This window comes from Salminus brasiliensis, chromosome 10, assembly GCF_030463535.1.
Source record: "Salminus brasiliensis chromosome 10, fSalBra1.hap2, whole genome shotgun sequence".
Classification (NCBI taxonomy): Eukaryota; Metazoa; Chordata; class Actinopteri; order Characiformes; family Bryconidae; genus Salminus; species Salminus brasiliensis.
In genome coordinates this window covers 31170259-31198007 of record NC_132887.1, presented here as the reverse complement: position 1 = coordinate 31198007, position 27749 = coordinate 31170259, and the positions used below count along the sequence as shown (strand labels likewise).

The 27749-nt window shown below is 43.2% G+C and overlaps 1 protein-coding gene across 2 annotated transcripts; it reads left to right on the top strand.

Moving 5' to 3' along the window:
• The first annotated feature begins 732 nt into the window (after positions 1-732).
• On the top strand, positions 733-25319 carry bmf1 (BCL2 modifying factor 1). Of its 2 annotated transcripts, XM_072689803.1 has the most exons (5): positions 733-900; positions 3561-3650; positions 4437-4636; positions 6367-6545; positions 20018-25319. In XM_072689803.1, exons 3-5 carry the CDS (start codon positions 4462-4464, stop codon positions 20132-20134), a joined length of 471 nt encoding a protein of 156 aa, XP_072545904.1. In that variant the 5' UTR covers positions 733-900; positions 3561-3650; positions 4437-4461; the 3' UTR covers positions 20135-25319. The 2 variants fall into 2 exon arrangements, with proteins under 2 accessions (XP_072545904.1, XP_072545905.1); XM_072689804.1 differs by lacking the exon at positions 3561-3650.
• The last annotated feature ends 2430 nt before the right edge of the window (positions 25320-27749 follow it).

Here is a 27749-nt window from a genome sequence, read left to right as displayed (position 1 = left end):
CTGCTCCAGCTGTCCAAGTGTTTATTGATCAGTCCTAGTCCCCGAGGGTGGAGAGGGCCAGATCATAACAACCAACACCTGCCCCACTCCCCTGGCCGAGAGACAGAGGCCACAGCCAGATTCCACAGAGGCATAAATAGAGCTGCCACCGAGCTGCTTAGCCAGGCACTCCTAGCGCAGACTCAGCATCGGATCATCTGTGCTTTTGTTGTACTGTCCATGGAAGGCTCTCTACTACATTTTGGAGCATTGCTGTGAGGAGTTGATTGCATTCAGCGTCAAAGACCATTAGTGAGGGCAGAACATTGAAGGATTACCTCACTTTGATCCACATCATTTCAAAAGTATTGGTTGGAGCACCATCATTCCAGAAAACACAGAGGTGAAGCCTCTGTACCTATACCTTTTATACAGATTCTTTTTGGATACTTATTAATTTAATAAATTGTATTGAGCAAGTTGAATAATAGTGGTAGCACCGCTGAAACTTAAATAAACGGCACGCTACGTCTTTGACAGCTCGCTGTAGTTCAGCAAGGCCGCCGTTCCCGCTTTGGGAATTTCCCTTCCACGTGTCTGGTTGAAAAAAAGAGGGCGGGATCATAACAAACGCCCTGATTGGTTAGAAAGGCACGTGACCGCCGTTTCTTACGAGAACTGTGCTGTCGGGACGAATGTGACGGGTCTGTGGAGGCGGGGCATGTTGTGACGTAAATGGAAATGAAGCTCGGCGGTTGGAGGTGAGAGCAGAATGAAGAGCGAAGTGGAGAAGAAAGGAGAGCAGAGGAGAGGAGAAGAGAGAAACGGAGCAGAGTGGAGCCGAGAGTCGCCGAGAGTCGCCGAGAGGAAAGTACTTTAACCTGACTGGACTTAAAGGACGTTACAACAGTACGACCAGAGGTAAACCTCGCTTATTAATTACGTTAAAGTTATGTAGCTGGGGGTGACACGGGTTGAGTTTTGCCTGGCTTAGGTAGCCAGCTGACAGAAGCGGCTGAAGGGCTGGATAGAGTGTGGCTTGGAGGATCTGTCAACAAATACTCGTATGGTGTTGATCGGAGTGTAGCTAACTTTACAGCGGTCATGTGATGTTGTTGCTGTTGTTCAGTGTAACGTCTATGTGCTGCAGGTGTTGTATTTGTCTCCTATAGCTAGTTAGCCGGACACAGTCAGGCCGGTACGCCGCTGTAAACACTCGCTTCGCTGTCTTAGACATGGCTAACGTGACCTAGCCTAGCTGTGAGGACGTCGCCTAGTAGCCGGGGGAGCAGCCGGCTTCACGTAGCTAGCTAACGAAGCTCTCGACTGTACTGAAAGCCAGAGTCGTGTGTTGTTATTTTTATTTTATTTATTTTTTTGGTTTTGTTGTGCAATGACAACATGCACAAAAACAGTCAAGGGATACTGTACCCACTGTAAACAGTTAGCTAGGTTATGTGGTGCTATCTAGGTAGCTCGACCTCGTAGATGTGTCTAAACGTACAGATACGCCGGTCCGAAGAGTTTAGCTAGCTAGCTTACACCGCGGTCAGCGGTTGCCGGTAGATGCCGCTTAGCTAGCTAGACTACACTTCTGAGACCTGATTTTACCCCACGGTCCTAGACACGTCCACTTAGTTGAGTAGAGTTAGCCAGCACTAGCTACGTTAAAACTTCACGAAACGTGTGTGTGTGTGTGTGTGTGCACATGTGAGTGAGAATGGAAACAACCCGCGGCAGCGCTTTACTCGACTCCGCGAGTTAGCTTGCACTAGCTAATAGAAAACATGAGCTTTTTTTTTTAATACAGACAAAACCGACCCAGTATCCTTTCATGCGAAATGAGAGAAAGCCGGCAAACGTAGCTAGCTAGCTAGCTAACACGATCACGAATCTCCAACATGATTTTGGGTGAACGTGTAGCCCCTGCACGACGAGCGCGTTACGCACCGACCTGGACCTGAGTTTAGCGAACCAGCAGTGTGAAGATCATGCTTCGCCTCTCTCCACCTTTAAGATGATCTTTACACCAGCTAGCTAGCTTGTAAGATGCTCGGGGACAGTCGACACTGGGCGGTATGGGCTCATCATGGTGTAGAAAATAAACTTATTATTAATATAATAATCAAAGCCAGTCTGTGGACTCCGCGTGAGGAGCGGTCGTGCCAGTGTTCAGCAAAAACATGCGTTTGGCTCCAAGAGGAGCATTTGCATTGCAAATGAAAACGCTAAGCGGACTGTTGTAGAAGTGAGCTGATAGTGACTGCAGTGTTTTTATAGAAGACAAGTGACATTTAAAGTGCTCTCACACTCGCACGGGTATACACTGAGCTCGATCACTGGGGCGGGGAGCCTCGGGTGACTCTCGGCGGCTTTCCCCGGTGTTCACTCGGCCGGTCGACTTGCCTGAAGTTGAAGTGTGTGATTATCTGACCTGCGGCGATGTTTTTAAGAGCCGTCTTCAGGTGGCTTTGTCAACTTGTGAATCCTTCTGCGAGCTGCTACAGGTCAGACTGGTCTCGTGGGTGTCTGGGCTTAATCATGTGGGCTCTCAGACCTCCTGTTTAATCCGCGTTCAGTCAGGTTCAGCTGATTTCTTCAGAGAGGGTCTGAAGAGTGTCTCTGATCTTCTTGTGGTTGCTCTGCTTGGTGGCAGCATGCAGTAAATGACCGATCTCTATGTCGAGGACGGACCCTGCTGCTGAGTGAGTCGTGGCTTGTGTGTTTTTGCGCTGGCAGCGTGTGAGTGTTGTGAAAGCGCCTCTCTGTGTTTTTGTGCTTGTCTGCCCACAGCAGCAGAGGGAGCTAGATGTTGCTTTCTCCACTCTGCGAGAGTTGACACACTCGGTGTGATGTGAATGAGGTGGACGTGACTGCGAACCTGGTAGTTTAAAGCCACAGTGCACATTAATGTTTGCTAATCCAGGGAGAGAACCGTCCACTTATCCATTACTTGTGGATGGTCATTTGAGCTCCATTGACCTTGACATTGGCCTACTAATTGGGTCTTGAGTATGTCCACAGACAATAAGTTAGAGCATACATAGCCGATTCCCATCCAGAGCACAGTGATGGAAAGCTTCTGCTTTGTGTGTGTGTGTGTGTGTGTGTGTGTGTGTGTGTGTGTGTGTGTGCGTGCGTGCGCACGCCCCTTTCTGCATCTTCTGCTGCGTAATTGTTATGTGGGATTGACATGGTGGCATTTCGGGGACAAACAGTCTCAGCTGCTGCGTCCAGAATAGTCGTTATTCACAAAAACCACACAGACTCTACCACAGAACACGGAACGAGTAGGCGACACAGTTTCTGCCTGCATCTCGCCAAACCACTGCAAAGTTAAATATAGTAAACCAGTTGTCTAATCGCAGCCCCAATGTGTGGTTTCATTGCTGCCATTTACCCAAATCAGCACAACCCACAAGCTAACCCTAACCCTTACGGTTATTATTCTATAGATGTGGCCTCCTACGGGCCGCATGCCCTTTTCTCTTCAGATATGGAATCAGGGTTGTGTATCACTAAGGCATTGGATCTATCAGTGTGTAAAAGTGTGTGTGTGCATTGTTTTCATACCGTTGCAGGACAAAATGTCCTGATGTAGGAAAACTAAAGACAAACAAGAGTAACCATTGTTGGACCAGCAATGTTGGAATCAGGAAGGTGCTGTGAAGGTAAAATAGCTACATGTTTTTTTTTGTTGTTGGAAAAACTGGAACCTTTTTGTTGTTGTTGGTTAAGATTGGCCTAAATATTAGAAACCTTTATTACACACAGGTTATTATACAGTATGTGGACAAATGTACTGGTACACCTGCTCATTCATTGTTTCTTCTGAAATTAAAGGTATTGAAAAAGGGGGTTGGAGTAACTGTCTCTACTGTCCAGGAAGGCTTTCCACTTGATTTTGGAGCATTGTCATCTGATTGCATTTAGTGACAAGAATGTTAGTGAGCCCAGGATGTTGGATGATCAACTCACAGACGAATCCCAAAAGTATTAGATAGAGCCCGTTTGCACGTCTCTGTCAGCAATGGGTGCAACTTAAAGTTGTTTAATTCATTCATTTGGACATGTAGTGGACAAATATTAGGAATGCAGCAATACAACTTTTCTTAGGCTAACATAATAGCTTGTGGCTGGAGCGTTAGATTGGAACCTGTTGAGTCAGAGCTTTAGTTTCAGGTGTTGTACTTTTTCTAAGGTTGAATGCTCTCATAAACTGCAAGTGGAAACACTGACATGTTGACGTATGGCACCTCTGTATTGCGTTACGCCAAGCTCTGCATTTTGTACGTCCTTAAACCTCCATGATTATATAAAAAGAAATGTGTGTAAATGTGTGAACACCAGGAAAATGACTACAATGATGATGACAACAATAACTAGTTATGATGATGATGATGATGATGATGATGATGATGATGAATCATGAGTATCTTCTCTGTGTGTGTTTGCAGGTGGAGAGTGTGTGAGGCCCTTCCCATGGATGATGAGGAGGATGATGTGTTTGGGACAGATACACAATATTGGCGTCCCTCAAGCAGGGAGATAAAACAGCAGGAGGAGCGTAGCACACAGACTCCAGGGCGGCCGGCGGCTCGGCCCAATGGCATGCTGCCCTGTGGAGTGTCCGAGGAGCCAAGACATCTCTTCTATGGTAAGTCTGAGATAAAGAGACAGTGCTTGGTGCTTAATTTATCTACCTGTTGGTAGATAAACCTCTCTTCTCGTCCTTCAGCCCCCGTGGCGTCTGACACTCCTAGCCTCTGCAGCTTTTATTACCTGTGTGTGTGTGTGTGTGTGTGTGTGTGTGTGTGTGTGTGTGTGTGTGTGTGTGTGTGTGTGTGTGTGTGTGTGTGTGTGTGTGTGTGCCCAGTCACTTTGCAATTCAAATGACTGCACGCAAGGGTTGTTTGACTGGCAGAGTGCCCGGCCATGGACACACCGCCCCTAGTAGAGCTTAAACTTAACTGTCTGCATTTGTTTACAATTGGTCAATTTTTGTAGGCTGGACCTGTCCAAGGAGCAGGAGCTGGCTACATCACATTTCGGTAGCACAGCTAGGGCTGTCGCAATAACTGATTGATGCTACCACTCAAAACACCACTTCCTTAAAGCCCCATGGGATCCAAATCCACATTTCCTCTCGAATTAGGCTAGTGTTGCTTATGTACATGTACAAAGTATGTAGCATACATTTATAAAGGATTCCCTCTGAATAATGTTCCAATGTTCAATAAATTGTCAACAGAATCTCCCTTTTGGTATAAACTAGGCGGCTCTAATTTTAACATCAAGGGCTGATGCGATTTGGTTCCACCCACGCAACTCTAACTATTCACACCCCCCCCCCCCCCCCCACCGTTTCAGTCCATTCAGGTAGAGAAACTTAGCAGGTGAAAGCTAACCTAGCATGCATTCCTTCATCCAGCTTGCCCTGCAGTGAATAAGAGTGGTACCTTCCTAAATGTGTTGGTACATAAAAGCTGGCTGTGTATGGTAGGCAATAGACATATTTCACTCATTTCTCCCCTTTCACTGTGTTGTATCTGAATTCTGCTGCATTACAGGCTAGGAGTCTTGGATAGGGGGCCATTAATGAAGTGTGTGTCCAGACAGTTCTGATACAGGTCTGATCAGCGTTTTTATTTATTTATTTATTTAATTTAACCCCCCCCCCCCATCATTCACTCAGTTTTTGTATTTTAAGTATATGTAAATTGCATTGTGCTCTGGAAGCTTAAGGTAAAATAACATCAGCCCTATAGAGGAGAGTGCTCTGGCTCGACCTTTCCCTGAACTCTGACCCCCCCCCCCCCCCCCCCCAACCTCCCGCCAACCAGGAACCTTTTTTTTTTTTTTCCAACTTCTTCATGTTCAAGTCAGACCTTTATGACTCATGTCATCTTGTGCTAAGACAATTTTCAATGCTTTGTTCTGTTATGGAAAAATAGTGTTTCATGTTAATTCGTTGTGGTCTGTCGGTTATTATTTAAAAAATTTCACAGTCTGAGGTTTTTAGAAACCACTACAAACAGGAAATTTTAGTTATGACTGTGTGAGTTATTGGTGCCTTAAGCACTTGCTGAAAGGATGACAATCTGGCCAGCTAATGGGCATTCGCTTGGAGTCAATGAGCATAACATACAGCACTCGGAAAACCTTGATATTTGTCTCGTTTCCTCGCCATAGGGTATGTGCTTTTAGATCTGAGGCTTATTAACACTACTTGTTGCACTATTTATTGAGTTTTTGACCACTTCGGTTTTGTGAGGGCAGTGAAGACAACATCCCTTCCTACATGGTGTTACTTTTTATAGTTTGACTTGTGTATGACAATTGTATGATGCTAACCCTTTGGCTCTCTTTCTCTCTCTCTTTTGTTAGGTAGTGCAGGACTGCTATTACTGGCACCGTCTGCCCGCCCTGAACGCGTCGAGGGCGCCATGTTTCAGGAGGACCATCGAGCCATTGCGCCTCGGAGACGGCCGGCGCACAGCGTAGAGGCCCGCATCGGTCAGAAGCTCCAAATGATCGGAGACCAGTTCTATCAAGAGCACATGCTGGTGAGTCATTATAGGCCTCACAGTTTTCAGACGTTGTGAGTCCTCATAAATCTGTTGTGAATGGGCTTTGGGTGGTGCCAGATTTTCAGCATGACTGTGTATGCTGCAATATATAATGTTAATGACTGCACAGTGATTTCTGTACAGTGAACCCAGCTGCCAACAGCTTTCAACATGTGGGGGGAGGGAATGACTTTTCTACATACAGTGAGTCCAAGAAGTATTTGATCCCTTGCTGATTTTCTTTGTTTGCCCACTAATAAAGACACTATCCTTCTGCACTTTTAATGGTAGATATATTCTAACATGGAGAGACAGAATATCAAGACAAAAATCCAGAATATAATTTTAAAGAATATATTTTAATTAATTTGTATTTCAATGAGGAAAATAAGTATTTGATCCCTCTTGCCAAACACACTCAATACTTAGTGGCAAAGCCTTTGTTTGCAAGCACAGCGGTGAGACGTTTGTTGTAGTTAACCACAAGTTTAGCACACACACCAGGGGGAATTTTGGCCCACTCTTCTTTGCAGATCCTCTCTAAATCATGAAGGTTGGTGGGCTGTCGCTTGGCAACTCTGACCTTCAGCTCCCTCCATAGATTTTCGATCGGATTGAGGTCTGGCGACTGGCTGGGCCACTCCATGACCTTAATGTGATTTTTCTTGAGCCAATCCTTTGTTGCCTTTGCTGTATGTTTAGGGTCGTTATCATGTTGGAAGACCCAACCACGGCCCATTTTCAGATCCCTGGCAGAGGGGAGGAGGTTGTCCCTCAGGATTGTGCGGTACATGGCTCCATCCATCTTCCCAGTGATGCGGTGAAGTAGCCCTGTACCCTTGGCAGAGAAACACCCCCAAAACATTATGCTTCCACCTCCATGCTTGACGGTGGGCACAGTGTTCTTGGGGTCATAGGCAGCATTTTTCTTCCTCCACACATGGCGGGTGGAGTTGAGGCCAAAAAGTTCAATTTTGGTCTCGTCTGACCACAAAACCTTCTCCCAATAACTTGGTTCATCTTTCAAATGATCATTGGCATACTTGAGGCGCGCCTCCACATGTGCTCTCTTCAGCAGGGGTACCTTTCGGGCACTGCAGGATGTGAATCCATTGTTGCACAAAGTGTTGCCAATTGTTTCCTTGCAAACTGTGGTCCCAGCTGCCTTCAGGTCATTTGCTAACTCCTGCCGAGTGGTTGCAGGACGATTTCTGACTGTTCTCAGCATCATTGCCACCCCACGAGGCGAAATCTTCTTTGGAGCACCGGGCCGAGGTCTGTTGATTGTCATGTTATACTCTTTAAACTTTCTGATAATTGCACCAATAGTTGTTACTTTCACATCCAACACCTTACTAATCTTTTTGTAGCCCATTCCAGCTTTGTGAAGGTCAACAATTCTGACTCTGAGGTCCTGTGACAGCTCTTTGGTTTTACCCATGTTGGAGACTTGAAATCTGTGTGATCTGTCTGATTCTGTGGACAGGTGTTTTTCACACAAGTGATTAGTGAGAACAGGTGGCTTCAGGTCAGGTAACAAGTTGATTGGGAGTGTCTAACTGGTCTGTAAAAGCCAGAACTGCTAATGAATACTAAGGGATCAAATACTTATTTCACTCCATGAAATACAAATCAATTAATATATATTCCTTAGATTTATTTTCTGGATTTTCTTTTTAATATTCTGTCTCTCCATGTAAGAATACATCTACCATTAAAAGTATAGAATGATCATGTCTTTATTAGTGGGCCAACGAAGAAAATCAGCAAGGGATCAAATACTTCTTGGACTCACTGTATATGATAATTTGTGACATTGGGCCAGTTTCCAGAACATGGAATTCTGGAAGTCTTGGACTAAGTTGTGATACTAATGACGGCTCGCCACTGTTGGGCCCTTGAGCAAGGCCCTTTACCCTCTCTGCTCCCCGGGCGCTGGAGTTTGCTGCCCACCGCTCTGGGTGTATGTGTGTACTCACTGCCCCTAACACGCGTGTGTGTACGCGTGTGTGTACGCGTGTGTGTACGCGTGTGTGTACGCGTGTGTGTACGCACTACCAGATGGGTTAAATGCGGAGGACAACTACGTGCACCTTTACCTTTACCATTCAGAATGCTTTATGATAGTCTGATGTTTAGGCTTAGCCTGGGTCTGAGCAATCTGCCTAATATCATCCCCCTTGCTGCCCCTTCCTAGGTGTAAGCAGCTCCTAGCATCTTTTTAATGACTCTACTGTGTCATAATTCTCTCAGCTGTCGAAAATCTTGCATGTTAAGAAGACTGCAGCAGTCTGGGAGCTTAGCAGCTCTCTTGAGCTTAGCAGCTTTTCGGCATTGCCGATATCTTACAGCCTCAGTGATTGTTGTTGTTGCCTCACTCCTGCTTCATTATAGTCTGGAGCAGAGGAAAGCCCACCAACATCAGTGTAGAGGTAAAGACATTAAGAGTAGCTTTAGTGCAAGACCTCTTCCACGTCCTGCATTTGTTTTGGCCAGACGTTTCCTTCAGCAAAGTATAATGTGACAACCCCTTGTTTTACCCCTATGACACAGAGCTCTCTCTCTGCTTGAAACTCAACTCACCCTATCCTTTCAGTTTCCTGTTTATTGCTCTCCTTCCCTCCTGTATGTGTGTGTGCCTGGGTGTGTGTGCGCATATGTGTCGAAGTGTGCATGCCCATAACCCTCCCGCTGCCCTGTGTGTGTGTGGGGGCGGGGGGGGGGGGGGGAGTTGATGCAACACGCAGAGTAATGACCGGCTAAGATTTTTGTCACTGATTTGTGTGACGGTGCACAAAGCGCTACCGCCACAGAGCTCATGGACGCCTGCCCTGGGCAAGAACAATGGCTCTTTTGTTCTGCAGAGTTTCAACAGCAAATCAGATGCCATTAATGAGACCTCGTTGGCTGCCGCACTGGCTAGCACGAGGCGTACTTGAAAAAGAGGTGCTAAGAGTGCGATTGCAGGGACGGGGAGAGGGAGAGGTAGAGAGAGGGGGAGATACTAGGCACTGAGTTAGGCTCACTCCCTGTGCACACTATACCAAGTTAGTTCGTATTAGTGAATTAGCTGCTCCACAGCTCGATATGCTAGAGCAGCCCTTCTACCCTCTAACCCACACCTGGCATTAGGCATGGTGTCAATAGGTTGAAATATGTTTATCTGCTCCAGAGATTACTGGGAGTCTACAGTGACCAGACACACTGTGTGTGCATTTGCACACCTGTGTCAGCAATGGTTGCTACTTAAGCTTGTACATATTTCTGTATAGCTTTGTTGTCTAGTGGAGTGACTGGCCCTCACTCTGCCGCTGTTGTTTGGATTCTTTTATTAAACACAGTCCGCTGGCCCCCATAATCATCCTATCACACACCAGCAGTCATTACCTCTCTCTCTCTCTCTCTCTCTCTCTCTCTCTCTCTCTCTCTCTCTCTCTCTCTCTCTCTCTCTCTCTCTCTCTCTCTCTCTCGCACACGCACACGCACACGCTGAGGCGCTGAAAAAGTGGCCAGGCAAGGTAAACAGGGTGGTGAGCCGAAGCTTGGCACGGCCGCTCTGGCGGTTTGGGAGACTCCAGCTAAAGTCCTGCCCGGCGTCGAGAGCACCCGCAAAAGACAGCCAAATAAGAGGCTTCCTAGCCCCCCCCTCCTCCATACACACACACAGTCCACCAGCAAGGAAAAGCCTCAGGCCAGCAATACTACAGCCAGACTGGTGCCAACTGTGATTTCCCAGTGATAATAAGATACTATTTCAGCTGTAGATCAGCGCGAGCAATGCTGCTGCCAGAGGTTTTTGAGGCTCTTTGTGTTTTAGGGAGCTCTCTGCTCTTGGTCGTGTAATTGAGATGGCGCTTTTCCTTTCCCTCACATTTGGCACTGTTTCTGTTTCTTGGCCACGGAAAGGACTGTTGCATTGTTGGAGTGTAGAACTGGGTTTAAAGGCAAATTTATATTATTGTCCCCAAATATAATCTGTCAGCTAAGACATATATCTGGTGCTTCTCCAGGTTTGCACTGGTGTAAAGTGGAGTGTAATATCGCTAACAAGTTAACAAGGGATCTTACACTCCACTAGTTGGCATTGTGCAAAGGGCATGACCAATTCTTAGACTTGCCTCAAATCATGACAAGTTGGTAAGTAATCTCAAAAAAAGCCTGTTTACACCTGGATGAGATCAGATTTTACTTTCCCGCATAAAAAGCACACCATCATGTACAGCACTTCCGTTTTACTTCCTGTAAACAGCGGTTTCTCATCAAAATAGTCATTTTCTGGGAAACTGTGGACAGTTTAGAGGAACGGTGGGAGTTCTACAACATGGTGGAACCGTCAGGGGTCAGGGGTGGGGGTTGATGTACACCTGGCTTGAAATCTGAACGTGATCCGATCACCAAAACACATTAATGCCAGGTGTAAACAGGCCTATAGACTTCTGAAACAGGCCTGTTTGTGATTCTGAAAGACTTCGGGAAGAATTCGGTTCACGATTCGGAATGATTAATGTCTAGTGGTGGATCTCTGATGTCACAGTATCACAGTAAAATAGACTGGAATAAAATGATCACCAGTAAAATAAAATGAAAACCAGTACATTATTCTGCCAGTAATTTCCTCAGAGGAGGAGGGAGAAAAACATGGACGTGGCCAACCTGTATGGGAATAAAATCACAGAGCAGCTTCTGTGACAGATCAGATAAACCTCCAAAATAAATATTTGGACGGGATTACATGAAAATCCCCCATCGAAATATATCTTACTTACGACATACTGTTATGTACATTAGTCAATAGTATGGAAACACTGGTATGGTAACATTGAGTTGATGACTGATCCCAAAGAGACGAGCGCAGACCAGTTAGAGTTGGTTTAGTGTGCTTGCTTTTTTCCCCTTCCACTCCTCCTGTATTCTTGTCTGTGTGGTGAGATTGTGTAATTTACTCCTCAGCATGGGGTAAAGTAGGCTGTTGTCAGCACCTTTTACCAGTTTCTCCAGTTTGTATCTTGTCTCTCTGTCTATCAATGGGTTCTTTATGTTTAGTTTTTTATTATTATTATTCATGTTTTCTTCTGAATGTTCATGAACAGATCTACTGTATGGACAAAAGTATTAGGACACCTGGCACCATTCATTGTTGTCTCTGAAATGGGTATTAAAATAAGAGCTTATCCTGCTTTGGTTGGAGTAACTGTCTCTAGATTTTGGAGCATTCCTGTGAGGATTTGATTGCATTTAGTGACAAGAGTGTTAGGATGAGGTCAGGATGCCGGATGATCACCCCTTCTCGTCCCCTAACCCCCTAACTCCCCAACTCCTCCCAAAAGTATTGAGTGAAGCACCACCACCATTCCAGAGAGCAAAGTTCCAATGCTCCAATGGGGAAAACTTAAGGTAGCTAAACACATTCATTAGAATGGGTGTCCAAAAACAAAAACGCTGGGGTGCATAGAAGGCCTTAGTCCCGCAGTGATTTAAAAAACAAAATCCCCTCTGATTCAACACTTAACTTAATTACTAGGTTTAGTAGGTGAGTGGGAAAACAGAGACCAAACAGCACTGGTCTTGAGATGTGTGATGTTTTTTTTTTTTGGGGGGGGGGTGGTTTTGTGATTCATCTTTTGTTTTGTCCTGCTTGAGTGTGATGTTGCAGTGTGTGTGTGGTGTGTGTGGTGTGTGTGGTGTGTGTGGTGTGTGTGGTGTGTGTGTGTGTGTGTGTGTGTGTGTGTGTGGGGAGTTATGTTGATGTTAACACAGGTCTTCAGCTGCCTAATTGCAGGGTTTGGTGGAGTGACCCATGGCGTTGTCAGCCGTTCACTTTAGTTGCTGTCATTTGAGTAATAATAATAATAAAAAAAGGGTCAAGGACCAAAGTGAGAAAGCTACCCATGTATTGTGCACAGTATTTATTATTTTTTTATTATATCTTTATTATGTATTTCTTAATAAAAATAAATAAATACAATTATATATATATATATATATATATATATATATATATATATATATATATATATATATATATATATATATATATATATATTCAAATAATCAGTGAGATGTTTGGCCTTGCAAAGGCTCACGTCATTTTAGACCTTGATTAGCATTATTCTTCTTTGATATTTCAGATTACACTATTCATACTTAATAAAAGTAGGCTATTTGCGTACATGTCCGGTCTTACCATGTTGATTTATATAAAAAAAAAAACACAGCCCCCCCTTAGTGACTGGGTCAGATATTATTTAGTTAAGAGCAGCAGTAAATGCAGTTTGAATTCTGGTACTCTAAATTGAAGTTTGTGCCAAGTGCAGTTAACCCTGCTGTTACAAATGCTTGCTCTGGGATCGTTAGTGTTACTTTAAAACTTGATTTAGGTGCCTTAGGGGAGTCTTCCTAAAGTGGTAGTAAAGCTCTCCTGAAGACTGTAGGGAGCCTTATACTGTGCATACTCTGTACTTTTTCTGCTGAATGGCCTTTTTGGTTTGTCAAAAATAACTAGTTCAGCTCAATATTTAATGCATTTCAGCCACCTGACAAAAATACCCCACTAAAATTGACTTGTGTTGTGGATTCATGGTCGTTTCTTGATGGCAACCTGTGTCAAACACAACAGCCTAGTTTTTGGCTTTAATGATAGTGGAAATAGCATTATGCTGCTTTACATAATGAGGATTATGCTTAACAACCAGCTCAAGCTAACATGATAGCTTAAAACTGGAGCTGGGCTTTAATGAGCGGGGGATTCTCCGAAAAACTGCAGGAGTGGAAGGTGTGATTGTTTAAACCACGGCTGCTGCAACTGCCGTGAGAAAAGCGACTGTGCACGTCCATTAGCTTAATGCTAATGCAATGCATAATTGCTATCCTGTAGAAATTAGCATTGTTTTAGCAGTGTTACAATGAATAAATCAAAGGCTGCTTACCAAGTAAAGGCTTCAGCCTTACATTTACATCACAGAACAAGGGGACAGAAGTAACGCGTGTTTCTCTTTGAAAACCCTCTCTTACGACTCCCATTACCCCATGCTTACAGTGGATTGGGTGGCCAGGTTTTTCTTGTGGCTTTCTCAGCCTTGCTGAAATGACATGACGATAAGAGCCAGCGGGGTTCAGACTTCATGTTTCATTCCCTAAAGCCTCGTCCCTGCACGCTCCACAGCAACTGGGCCCTCTTGAGTGGCAAAACTGCTCTTTTAACACCCGGAGCATTCGCTTATCAGTGCCTTGTCTCTCTCATTACTGCCGCAGTGTCAGAGATTTGACGCCAGGAATGACACTTCAGCCCCTGAATGACTCAGACACGACAAAGAGCAGTCTGTTTTTCCCTTCGGTCCCCCCGGCTGGCCGCTGCAGTTAGCGTAGCGCCGGCGGGCTGCTCAGGCGCAGATGAAGTGGCTGCAGAAGCTGTGATAGCAGAGGCAGCTGCTGACAGATAAATTGCTGCTCTCTCCTGACAGGTCTGTGAGGAGGCCCTGGGGCAGTGGAGACAGGCAGGCAGGAGGGAGGGATGGAAAGAGACTGTTGCTTCTCTCCGATGGACTTATTATCTATTATCTCAGGAGCTGTCAGAGTGTTTTTATGGTTCTCTTTGGATTTTTATTTAGCTTTGTTCATTTCGAGAATGGAGATATGGTGATGCTATTGCCGTGATAAAGTTAATCCGTATGCTTTTTATTTGGGGCACACTGTGTTTAGGACCCCCTGTTCATAGAATACTTAACCTCATAACGTCAGTATGTAGAAATCATTAAATAAAAGCCAGAAATGCTTAGAATTGGGAATGATTCTGCCCCCAGTGCTACAAGATCTAAAGCATTAATCAAATGAAACAGCAACTGCCGTTGTTGCAAAGGAATCCAGTTATGAAACAACAGGTCAACAGAAAGCAGTGAGCAAGTCAAATGCGACAGTGGCAGGAAAGGCTCCCTCCGAGCTGGAGGAAGAAACCTTGGGAGAAACTAGTACTACCTTTTTTGATCAGAATTACTTATAAATTATTGATAAAAAACAAACAAACAAACAAACAAGTCACCATACCACTACATAAGACTCTTCTTCTGCTCAGGTGTTCTAATCATCATAATATAATGTAAATAATAATATAATATAATAGTGATGGTAAGAATAATTAAAGTAATGGTTAATGAACAATAGTAATGAGAATAGTAGTAATAATAATAATAATAATAATAATAGTAGTAGCAAATGGAGACTTTAACACAGTTAGTAATGGAGGGAGGGCAGCTAGGACAGGTTGCAGAAGCTGGACATTGGGCATCTGGTCTGATGCGAATAGCAAAATGTTATCATATTATTCATGTTATTCATATTATTTCAGACCGTGAATTATTTCTGCTGCTTTTTTTTAGCTCAAGGTGTGAGCACTAATGCTCTGGCACCCATCAGCCATAGCACTAAAAGCACTGAAGTGAGGTGAAGTGAAGAACACTGATTATCTGACTACAGTGACATCTGTCAAGGGGTGGAATAGACCCCAAATGAACAGTCAGGTTTTGAAGTTGATGTGTTAGAAGTAGGAATAATAAGCAAGCATAAGAATTTGAGTGAGTGACTCTGACAAGAGCCAACTTGTGATGGCTGCTGTAGCACAAATGGCTGATAAATGAAGGCTTGTAGATTCCTTAACTGGTCAGAGCTGTTTTGGTGGCCAGAGAAGGTTTTAATGTTCTGGCTGATCAGTGGATATGTTCATTAAAGCAGTGCTGCACTGTACAGCGGCGTCATGTCTAGCCCTAAAGGTAGCAAATCACCTTTTATACAGGATCAGAGCATCTCTAAAACATTAAGGGGGGGGGGGTCCTGGTATGCAGTGGTCAGTACCTACCAAAACTGGTGGTCTGAAGAGGGACAACTTGTGAACCAGCAACAGGATGCACCTGGGGAGCAAAGTCTGGCCCATCTGGTGTGATGCGACAGAAGAGCTGCTGTAGCACAAACGGCTGATAAATGAAGGCCTGTAGATTCCTTTACTGGTCAGAGCTGTTTTGGTGGCCAGAGAAGGTTTTAATGTTCTGGCTGATCAGTGGATATGTCAATTAAAGCAGTGCTGCACTGTACAGCTGCACCATGTCTAGCCTTAAAGGTAGCAAATCACCTTTTTATATTACCATTTTTTGATACTACAATGGCAGTTAGCTTCTGTATCAGCTACGGCACATTGACGGCCTGCACAGGGTCAGGTTTTAAGATATCTGATTGGCACTGGTGGGGCCTGTGTGTGTGTGTGTGTGTATGTGTGTGTGTGTGTGTGTGTGTATGTGTGTGTGTGTGTATGTGTATGTGCGTGTGAGGCGAGATTTGACTTCCTCCTTCCATCTGTATTTGTGTGTATACTCATGCGGGGGGGAAGCCCTCCTGTGCTGGTGTGTTGGTGTCTGAGAGAGAGAATAGTGGCACTCATGTTTACTAGCGCTGAGCTCCAGAGAAAAGGGGATGTGTCTGACGTTTCCTGTCAGCTCGTCTAAAAGCTGTACGCACCTCTCAGAGGAACGCAACGGCAGCTCAGGAACAACAGCAGCCACTGAAGCACAGAAGCATGGATCAGTGCTTGTTTTGCTCATCTGCACATTGAATATTTGGACACAGATGAGTACAAAAACACAAACTTGCATTTCCCAGGTCTAATTAAGCTTCTTGAAGACTGCATTTTTGTCTCTGCTTCTGTGCTTTTATCCACTACTGTAGATAACTGGTCAAGTTTGCACTGAGTCAAGGCAGACTTTTGGTGACTGAAGGGCCCATTCTGCTGTGTATTAGGGAGAATATGAATACTTCATTTTTGTGAGATCAAAGAGACAAAGATAAGGACCAGCACATTTTCCGTTTCGCATGGTATTTGGCCTCTGCCTTTACGCTAGTAAGCATACATGCCCGGAGCGGTGGGTAATCTTCGCTCCAGCACCCATGGAGCAGAGAGGGTTAAGGGCCCAACAGTGGCAACTTGGTGAACCCAGGTATCCAACCATAGCCCTGTCATCATTAACCCAGTGCACTAAGCACTGAGTCATGAATGACCCAAGTATCTTAAACACCATATATTTTTTGGGGGGGAAATAATCATCTACATGCAAAGATTGGTGGTAGACAGTGCTTCATTCTGTTTTGTGTTAAACCCTGACTGATGAATAGCACCCAAATAACCTGTACGGCTACCCATGGGTTCCATGTTGGCCACACATATGACGCCTATTGTGCTGTTTATTTTTATACTTTCTGACAGTTTTTAAATAAATTAATAACAGTATTGAAATATATAGCAGTGTAGCCAATCATAACCCCTGTATTGTGACCTGTATCGTGTCACTATGTTCTTGCCAATACACATCCCTAATATCTAGTGCGTCTGCATATATCTACATATACGGCCTACATTAAGCAGATATAAGTACGTTTTCAGGATACAAAGTGCCTGCATACTATGCCATATTATGCTGCATGGTTATGTTGCATTGATAGCTACCATTTAGCTCCAACACCAAACTAAAGAAGGAAGCAAGCTTGAGGCATCAGGCATGTCTTGACTGATTGTACTTTTCCTGCTGAATTATTTCATGAAGGGTTGCCTGGCTGTACAGTGCAGTGATGTCTTGACCCATTATAGTGTTTTGTTTTGTCTTGTCATCCCCACTTGGCCCGGTGACATTGTGTGTGTGCGTGTGTGTGTGTGTGTGTGTGTGTGTTTATTGCTGCTCTAGTGATAATCGGGGGGCTCTTGGGAGCTGATAGCTGATGGACAGGCTGCACGCAGAGCTGATAAGAAGTTGCAGGAGTGACGACACCGAGCGTCTGCGAAAACTCTGCCGCTTATCTCGCACTAAATATAGCCTCTGACTCATTTTTGACAGTTAGCCATGTGGCACGGAGGAGCCTACATAAACACAGACACACGCACTGACAGACAGTTGCGTGTCGCTCTTGTTTTGGGTGGGGAAAAAAGTGTGTGTGTGTAGGTGTTTGTGTGTGCGCGTGTGAAGGTCACTCTGAGTGAAGGGACTTTCTGCTGTCCTCATGTTGTGGGTTTTGATGTGTGAAGCAGGCTCTGGTGCAGCTCTGTCTGCCTCTTTGTTTGCTAGGGGCCTAAACTTTGGACATCGCAATCAACTGTTACCCCTTAAACCCTCTGAACTCTGTTGGGGAAACCCACACTATATTACTGTTATCATTTTCAGCAGTGTCATAGGCCCTAATGGGGAGCCCTGTAGGATACCATGCAATCTGCTAATGTAAATAGATACACAGTACTTTTTGCTTTAGGATGAATAATTCCACATATTGTGCAATGCTACACAGTATTATGATATAGTAGGTGTTTGTTTTTTTTTTTGTCCCCCCCTCCCCCTCAGTCTGTTCAGGCTGTATTAAACTGAGAGGCGCATCTTGAACGATACAACACAACACGCTGTAATGTTAGAGACCTAATTTCCACTCAGAACACTTGCAATATTTTTTTTCTATAATCAAATTCATGAATCATGTATATCTTTTTAATAAAAATGCATGTCTTCTAATTGGATTTTGCCTTAGACTTAACAGAATCTCTAGACACATCCAACAGCCTAGGATACAATTAGTGTGCAACTGCGCTCACCAAGCAGCGCTAATTACTAGGAGTGATGTTAGACAAGCCTTTTTTTAAAGAAGAGATGGAGAGGGGGAGAGGGAGAGCGAGAGACAGAAAAAAGAAAACGTCCTTGACTTAAAAATGAGGCAGAGCAGACCTGAGTGATCTAAAGCGCCCTGTGAAGCTGGAGAGGGCCTGATGGCAGTTCCTGCTGCTGTTTGGGAGTGTAAATTGGCCTATGAGGAGAAAGGAAGAGCTGGCAGGGGCTTATGCAATGTGCTGCAATGCCCGCTATGATCTTGGTGAGCCAGTGGCAATCGTTATATCTTAACAACAAGAGGGATGGGTCCGCTCTTAAACAGGCCAGCGTTTCCCTTTATTTTGCAAATGGTGTGTTTGTTGTAAGATTTTTTTTGATTCAAGTGTTAGTCCAGATTGAGATGCTTCTGTATTCTCTTTGTTATTCAATATAAACCTTCTTCATAAAAAAAATCTTATTTTAGATCACTGCAGATGTTTTATGCTGTGAAGTGTGTGTGTGTGTGTGTGTGTGTGTGTGTGTGTGTGTGTGTGTGTGTGTGTGTGTGTGTGTGTGTGTGTGTGTGTGTGTGTGTGTGAATTGTTCATCTTATCTTACCTGGACTGGGTTTTGTTTTGATACACTGTCCATCCAAGTTTGCCGTCAGAGCACTCTAATCCCATTCACTATTCGCTATTTTATCCCCCAACCCAAAGACAGCTGTAGTATTATCCCTTAAATCTCCTCAAATCCAATCGGGCTCAGTTCCATGGACAAACACATGAGTGACAGATTAAACCATGCATCATCTAAGGTATAAGCTTACCTATTTCATGTCTTGACAAGATCATGGATTCCATATTAGGTCACCCATTTACTTGCATTTACTTAATGACTTAATGTCCCAGCTCATGGGTTACCAAGGTGAATTTGAAGAGTACAGTGGTGTCCAATCATCGCTATCATTTAACACTGCTACAGGTTTGAGTAACTCTTCACTTTGGATGGTCCATTGTAGATGCTCACCTGATATTCAATTAAATGTTTATTCAATGCAACTGAGCTCTAAGTTGAATGTAAATGACGGTCTATTGTATGGAAGTATGGAAGGGTTAGAATTTAGGGTTGATTCAAGGTTAAGGTTAGGGTTAGGTGTACAGTTGCATTTAACAGGCATGTCAGTTAAGCAGGTTATCTAAGAGGCATCTATAAGTATTTTTTTTTAATGACCCCGTGGTTTGCTAGCATGCTATATGTGTTTGTGTCTGGGTGAAAAGAAATGGGTAATACACAGAGGCTAAACTGAGGGCCGACGGGCACTCTCTGTTGTGGAAGCACTGTTCCGCTGTCTGGTTTTCACACCCACCCTCAGATGAGTACCCTCATCACATCCTGCAACAGAAACAACTGCCTGCATAACAGCATGCACTACATGACAGGATATGCTGTACACTGTGATCCTGTGATGTAACCGTTGTTGTATTCCAGGGCTATCATAATCCTCCCTTAAATTTTACTTCGGCATTAAAAGGCAGTTTGCATTATAGTAGGGATGCACTAATATGGGAATTGGGGGCTGCGATATGTATTTTTGTTCATGTACAGGTCTGCTTATTGAGATTCATTTGCATACAGGAACATTTCTGAATTGTAGGACTTGGTGACCACATCTATCTGTATAAGCCACATAGAGAAATTTAGCTTTTATATCTATACAAATGCAGTAGTCATTGCCGACAGTCTGGCATTACAGAGAGAGGGAGAGGGCGCGGCTAATTGTGCTCTCTCAGATTCTTAGACCGCTGATATAATTGATTGTGATATCTGGATTGACTTCCTGTCTCTTTGTGTTTCCTTTCTTTTTAGCAACACAGAAACCAAAGGAACCAGCAGCCGCTTTGGTTGCGTTTGGCGTCAGCGTTGTACACGCTTCTGTTTGAGAGGGAGCCAGGGGCTCACGGGAGGAGAGTGGACCGGAGGTGAGATGGCCACCTAGAAAGAACTAAAAACTGCCACCTTTCGTCCTGGCTTCAACACGGATCCGGAGGCTTAATGGCACTGTCTGATTTCTTTTTTTTTTTTTTTTTTGACACGGGTTTTCCGGGAGGGGGAGGGGGGATAAGACAGAAGACCAACAGCTCCGCGGGACGGAGGCGCTGGTTTTTGCAACAAAAAAAAATCCCCCATTCCTCCCCCCTCAAGAAGATGCCATGGTGTTCACGAGACTCTTTGACAGGAATATTTTCGTAAGGAACTTGTTGAGGTATTTTGTACAGTTTGTGCTGTCATTTCATTTTGTTTGCACTTCCATACATGTACATTATGAACAACCTCCACGAGTCCTGGGAATGGCCTTATCTCCAGCCGCTGCAGAAAGAGCGCCGCGTGTGGACTGAAGAAGAAGGTGGTACAAGGAAGGGCAGTGGGTTGGGTTGGATTTTTTTGGGTTTTTTTTTTTTTTTTCCTTCCCCTTCCTTTTTTTTTATCCCAGGATACCAACTTGACAGTTAGCCTGACTAATTTCCAAAGAGGCGGTTTCTCTGAACAAAGAGTTTTGCACCTCAGTATATCCAGTTCTTCAGTGTTTTTGTTGTTGTTGTTTTTTTTGTCTCAACTCACTATTTTTGTTCTTTTTCCAGTGTCTCATTAGTGTCTCAAATATTTGTCGTAATGGGAAGTAAAACAGGCTTATGCAGCTTCATGACTGTGATAAATAGGGGTGCACCAATTATGAATTCTTCCAATTTATTCAAATCCAATTTTTATTACATAAATAATATTTTTTTAATTGACTCCAATACAAAACACAGGATTCGCTATGACCATGCCTGTACTGGAACCTACTGGTTGAGGCCTAGAACTGTTCTAGAAGTCTAGGTGTAGATTGGCAGAGAATGCACAAATACATATTTGATGCAGCCACAAATTGTGCATATACAAAATGAACAGCTCATAACCATTGTAAACACTCTCTGAACACACATTTATTTAACAACCAACTTAGCACAGAGCTAAAACAAGCTAAAAAGCTCCTCCACTCATACCAAGGCATAGGCGTTAGGTTAAAATATGGGCTAAAGTGAAGAATGTGTTGCATGAATGTTTTACATTATTTTTTTGCAAGTCCAAATAAGCAGTTTGTGGATGAGTACATATGTAAACCAATGCAAAGCCCACATACTCTTTGCAAAAAAATGCAAATTGAGACAATTCCAGTTCTATCTAATTCTGACCATGCACCCCTAGTCCGCAGGTTCATGAATCCACTAAAAAGTGCTCCTGTGTCTGCCAAACTTTCTAGAGCATGTTTGGCATTCTCAGGTCCCACCAATAAGCCTGTCAACAACCAGCAGTCTCTCCCAGGAGGTGCTCCAATCACTATACGGTTTAGATGTCTAAATAGTCAACAGGTCAGTCGAGTGCAGTGCCTACCATACACCTGATCTTACCTTGAATTTCCCAATGCGTCACTAGCCACACTGGGAGCATAGCAGCATCTGAAGGGTATTATGGAACCATGAAATGCATGAAAAGCGTACAGACCTCCTCAAACTGTTTAATGAAGGTTTTACAAGTTCATTTAATGCCTGTATTTAAATTTTTTCCTCACTGTGATCAAAAGAACTCATCAGCTTAGGCATTGGACTGCAGGTTTAGCCCTGTAACACCATGAACTCCTCATTACTCATTACGACACCACCGGTGTTCACGTTGGCCTTTTCTGCATTGTATTGATTCTTCTACTGAAAGCATGTTTAAACGGTGGTTCTCTTCTTTGGCTGCCGAAGATAATTCTGGCCACTCGTTCTCTCGGCCCTGGAGCAATACTGTGTCTGTGAAGTGACTGCATTTCTTCTCTCAGGATACTCGGGTGTTTTGTTGTTGGTTTTTTTTTTGTTTTGTTTTTCTGTCATTTCAAGTTGTATTTGTACTTTTTGTCTTTTTATACCTTTTTCAGGTGACCCATTTCAGTAGTGTACAATTTCGTTTGTATGACCACTACTTTTGCCTTTTTTATATAAGAGATAAGGAAGGTCTTCTGTAAAGTGTTTGTAAAACTGTAACTTGGTGAGATAATGTCATGTTTGAAGACACTGTTGGATTCTTAATGCTGTTTTTCTTATCCTTTTTTTATTGCATTTCTTTTGTTCATTTTAAAGGAGTTGTATATATCTTGTGAGACTTGGTTTACCATTTTCAACCGTAAAGGCCTTTTTTATTCTCATGTTAACACACTTTCTTGACCTGAGAAATTTCAGTTTCTAGTTGTGGATATGAAGGAACTGCATTTTTTTAAAGAACTTTTAACAAAAGCACTCTATGTTTAAGCCATTAGAATAGTTGCCACAATTTAATATGTGAAATTGGAGAAGGAGGATGAAACCCATGATTGGTTAGCATTTAATATCCAGTCAGTAAGTTGCCTTAATTATTTGCTCAACCTACTGGTTGACAAAAGTAATGACCTTGGATTGACAGTGGCCTTAAAACTACCCAGGTACAGAGATATGGTACATAACTTCAGTTCTCGTTACTAAGCAGTCTTGCCGGCTAGCAGTCTATGGGGGCGCAGGCTACTTTTTCAAGCATGTTGAATGTCCTATGAAGTGCTGAAAGTTTGTTTCCTGCAGATCGTGAACGCTGAGCCAGTGCTTGTAGCCCTCATAGCTTATAGCTTATACCTTACCAGGTCTCTCCTCATATATACACTCCTTAACATTGATTTGATTTCTTTTTTTAATTGAATTGCTAACTTTGTAATTTATTTTTTTTTTCTTGTTATTTATTTTTGTATATTGGTCCATTGCTACTGTATAGATTCATGTGTGCAATTTTTTTCCTTCATGTTTTCTTGCTACTTTTTCATATTGGTTATGGATGTGTATATGTTGCTCTTTGTTTTGTTTTTTGTTTTTTGTGGGGGGGAGTTGTCCTCTCCTTTCTTGGCTTAAGGAGATGAGAGGTTTGCCACACCTAGTTGTTCTTTGACCGTGAAAATCTCCTGAGCGGTTAGCTGTAGTTGTTCTTTTTCAGTCTACAAAAGTAAAAGGTCATTGGATGTACTGGTAGCTGAGGTAGTGCTAACAGGAAACCCTTCATATGAATATATAGGGGCCAATGCTGATATCTGAGATTTTTACACAAGGTAGATCTCTAAGAGTAGGGTTGGAGATCGGTTTGTGGAGGCGGGGGGGCTGTAACCTGAAGATAAAGGTCTTCCTGTTAAGATGAGCTGGTATTCACTAAAAATCCTTGTTTAGAAGTTCTGCTTATGGGAAGAGTGCTGGAAGAGTGCTGCTCTGAGATGCTTTGAGTATAACAGTCTCTTTAAAAATAAAGGTGCCAGGAAATGTTCTTTAATATGATACCATAGAAGATCTAGAAATTGTAAATTGAGGTCAAGAATGTAAAAACTCATTTAATGATGCTGTAGAAGAACTACTGATGGAGAACTCTAAGCTTGTTTCTAGAGATGGAAAATTTTGACCCAGAAAGTAAAAATCCACCCCAGGATTTTTGTTCCAACTGCCAGGGCAGCTCATTTTGTATTGGTGGATTTTGTATTTTCAGCGCCTGAATTTGAGGAAAAACAGTCTATTGAATTGAATTCTTAATTGAAATCTCTAAAAACCCAAGAGTGCCATTAGAAAGAACCCTTTTCTGGTACATTTGTTTTTAAGAGTGTGTAAGTGGAATGATATCCATGAAGGACAGCGTTGTCCTTCGGAATCAGCGTTGTCCAACTCTACCCTACACTGTAGCAGTGACACTTGAGACCCAAACATTGCATAAACCCCCTTTTTTACTTTTAGATGAAGACATTTTAATTGTCCCAGACGACTTGCTGGTTTATGACCAAGCATGATACAAATTCCCTCCCAAAATGAAAACTTTTGATTTTTGCTGAAAGAAAGCAACTATGGCTAACGATGAAGGAAAGCTACTAGAGCAAAGCTAGCATGACCTCATTTGTATGATGCTGACTGTTCTTACCAGCTTTCCTTGATATTGGCAGTGATATGAAGTATTCCTTTAAACGGTTATTATTGCTCAGTCTCTGATGAGGCCGTTGGGGTGGGGAAGATGTACTTAGACACTGGGCCATGTTGTTCTTTGTTAATGGGTTGATTTTTAAAAAGAAATTTCTCTCCACTTTGTCCATTATTTTTCTCCTATTTTACATGCACTGGAAAGTACTTTTGTGTCTGTTTTAATCTCATGGCTCCTTCCATATTCCAGTGTTAAGTAAGAGTAAGTGGCATCTCCTGGCTTGGTTCCCGCAATGTTCTTCAGGTGCCAGGCCCAAGTGCCCCAAGTCTATGTTTTACTGAAAGGATTGCAAGCAAGCCACGGTGCCCAGTATTAGTCTGAGGGGAAAGGGGGGGGCGTGGGCGTGCTGGGTTGGCTGCGGTCCGCACACCGATTTCAATGTTTAAGACCAGGTTCAGTAGAAACCTGATAGTGGGGTCTGTCTGTGATGGAAACCAACAGTGTCTTGAAAAGTAGTTGAGTCCAACGTTAGTTTCAGTTTCCGAAAGTAGGTGATACTGACCGTTTGGTTATTAACTGTCAGAGCAGATCTTGCTCACACTTTTGTTTTTGTTCTTCTCAGATTTTTTTAATGCAGTTTCTGCTTTTTAAGGGCAATCTTTTGGTTTTTTTTAAACCTATGAATCAGTTCTAATGTGTTTTTTGGCATTAGATTTATGACTATTCAAATGAGATCAAAGGGCTTTCTTAATGTAAAACATTCCTTGTCCACCCATCATGTTTTTTTAGATGGAACCAACTGGATAATGAGTTTTTAATCAATTGGCATTTGTAATGAAATGGAAAACACTGTACTTTTGCAGAGGCCCATTGCTGTTAGTTACAGTATCTGAGATCTTAAAATGCCTTTTAGTTCATTTAGATTCAACAAAAGTCTTGAGGCTCACACATTCTCTGTATACCAAGAAATGAGACCCAGCGAAAATGTAGCATTTTTGTAAACATTGACTGTGTGTCTTCGAGACTGTACTGTGCACTCCTTTTTTGTTTGTTTTTCTCTTTTATGTTGATACAATATGGAAGTTTTAGACAATTTGTTATATAGTGCAATATGCTGTATATAAGAGCTTTGCTCTACAAAACTGATTTCTGATGTTTTTTGTTTTTCTTTTCCTTTGGTACATTTTTTTTTTCCATTAAAATTGTATTAAAGCCTGAATGCTTTGAGACTTGTTCATTATTGAGCACACCCTGTGAAACCTCTGAGTAACCAGAGGGCATGTATTGGCGCGGTGGTGAGGCAGAACATATTGTTCTCTCTCACTCTCGTGCTCTCCCTCGCTCGTCCTGGAGTTGCAAAGCTAGCCAGGCGTTTGGCAAAGGCACTGCCAGCTGCTTCCATCTCCCTCTGCAGGGTCATTAATTCAGTGGGCCATGCTATGCCTCTTGCCCACACTAATGACTGCCTGTCAGTTTACACACACACAGCTGTAAATGTCTGTAAATGAGAGTCATGCCATTTATAGAGCAAGCAGGAAGGCTCCCTCTCGGAGCAAATTAACGTCCTTTACACGAGTGTCACTGTTGCTCTGTTGATGCTTCGAAGGGCATAAATGGAAAATCTAATGCTAGTCAATGCCTGTAACTTTTCATTTAAACGTAAGTTGTCTCATTTAACTGATGACCCTTAAATAGAGATGAATGAAAGAATGTCAAGGTAATGACTGATGATGGCCTGACCCAGTTTGTTAGGTGTTCCCATCATTTTATTTTTTCTCAGTTGGCCAATAGCAAAGAACAACAGATGGTATTTCATCAATAAAAGTTCATGAAGTCAAAATATTATAGGTTTGGAACGAATCAGAAAATCCATCAATGTTTTAACTTGAGGGCTGAAGGGCAGGACACTGTTTTAAAAAAATGATGTAGCTGATCTGCATTGGTTGTTCATATACAGTAATAGGGAACTCCTAACAGCTTCAAACAGCCTCTTGATTCCTGGATGTTTAGTCAATAAAATCATACTTGTATTTAAATTCTGCATGCTGACTCATGGGGACTTAGGGTTTCAAGGAGCTGGATTGAAGGCCTAAAATTAACCACCAACATAATTAGAAAATCACATATGAGTTTCCAAAGGTTGGGGCAAGTTTTGAAATCTGTGAAATCCTAAAAGCTACGGCTTTTACATATCAATCCACTTCTGTGACATGGAAACTTGGTGATTGTCCCAATACTAGAGAAGAGGAAATGACTATACATGGACTATATATGCTGAAGGGCCTCAGAATTCCTTAAGATACAGGTTGACAACCATTAAGAGCAGAGGGGGTGTTTATAGCTATCTTACCAACAGGGCATGAGGAGAGATGTATAACTTCCTTATCCCTGCAATCTGAATTTTGTCACTGTACATAAGCTAAATAAACAAACCAACAAATGCTTTGGCAGGTGAAACACATGCAAAGCCTGCATATGCATGAGTCTTGATTCTAATGCACATTGCTTAAGCCAAATCTCTTCACAGTGTCTTAAACTATAGGGCTGCATGTTGCTTGTGTCATCAATGCAAGGATTTGATGAGGGCCGCCGGGCCTGGGGTTCCATTTGGGACTGGTCTTGAATCCATACAAGGTTTTATAACCTTCGAGTAAATAAAGAAACAGTTACAGAAAATGTAAATAGGCTGGGCTTCTGCAGGAGCTGCAGTTGTCTGATTGGCTTAGTTCATCAGTAGTCAGCTATCCTATTTCCTCAGATACCTCTCGCTTACTCTTTTCCTCTTCCGCCTTTCTTCCCACCCACTCCTACACATTCTTACAGGGCATTCCCATTATACAGGGTTTTTTAGAAAAGGTAATGGTTATGACAACTCGGAGAACAATTGGAATGCATAAATGGTTCTACATAGGATCAAAACAGGTTCCACTTTTGTTATGGAAGTGTTACAATGAAGCCTTTTTGCTCAGGGTGTTGGAAAGGGGGTGGTTGACCGCAGCAGTATCAAAGTTTCTGGCTGCAGCCTCTGCCTTCTGGAAGTCTGAGATACGTCTATGACCGCAGATGCCAGTGGAAGCTGAACTAAGTTCAGTCAGTGGCGAAAGGCCGGGTCACTGTAAAAGTACTGACTGTAAAAAGTCACTGTGAAACTGCAACATACAGTCATACGTCATGCGTTAGCCGCTCTCGCTCTGCAGTGTTACCTGACTCACCTGTTCCATTGCATCCAAGGTGAGAACTCCCTAGCCTGAAGCACCAGACAGACACTGTGACGGACACAGACACGTGCTGTGCTTTGAGCCTAATGAACAGACCAAGAAGCATTTCCCTACAACTCAAGCAGTACAAATACCCAACTCTTATCTTCAGGCACAGGGAAGGTTGTTTTTTCAGCTTCCTTGCTGTTGAAGAGCAGCCATCAAGTGTTTATGGACCGTTTACCTCTTACTTTTGATCGCTTCATGCACAGTGGTCGTGTTGGCTTTGACGGTTTGACACACAGCCCATTTTCACACAGCTTTTGTAGTAGAAGAACATTGGAAGCACCACCTCCGCAGACCACTCACGACAATTTCAAAAATGTCCTTTTGAGTTTGGGTGTAAAACT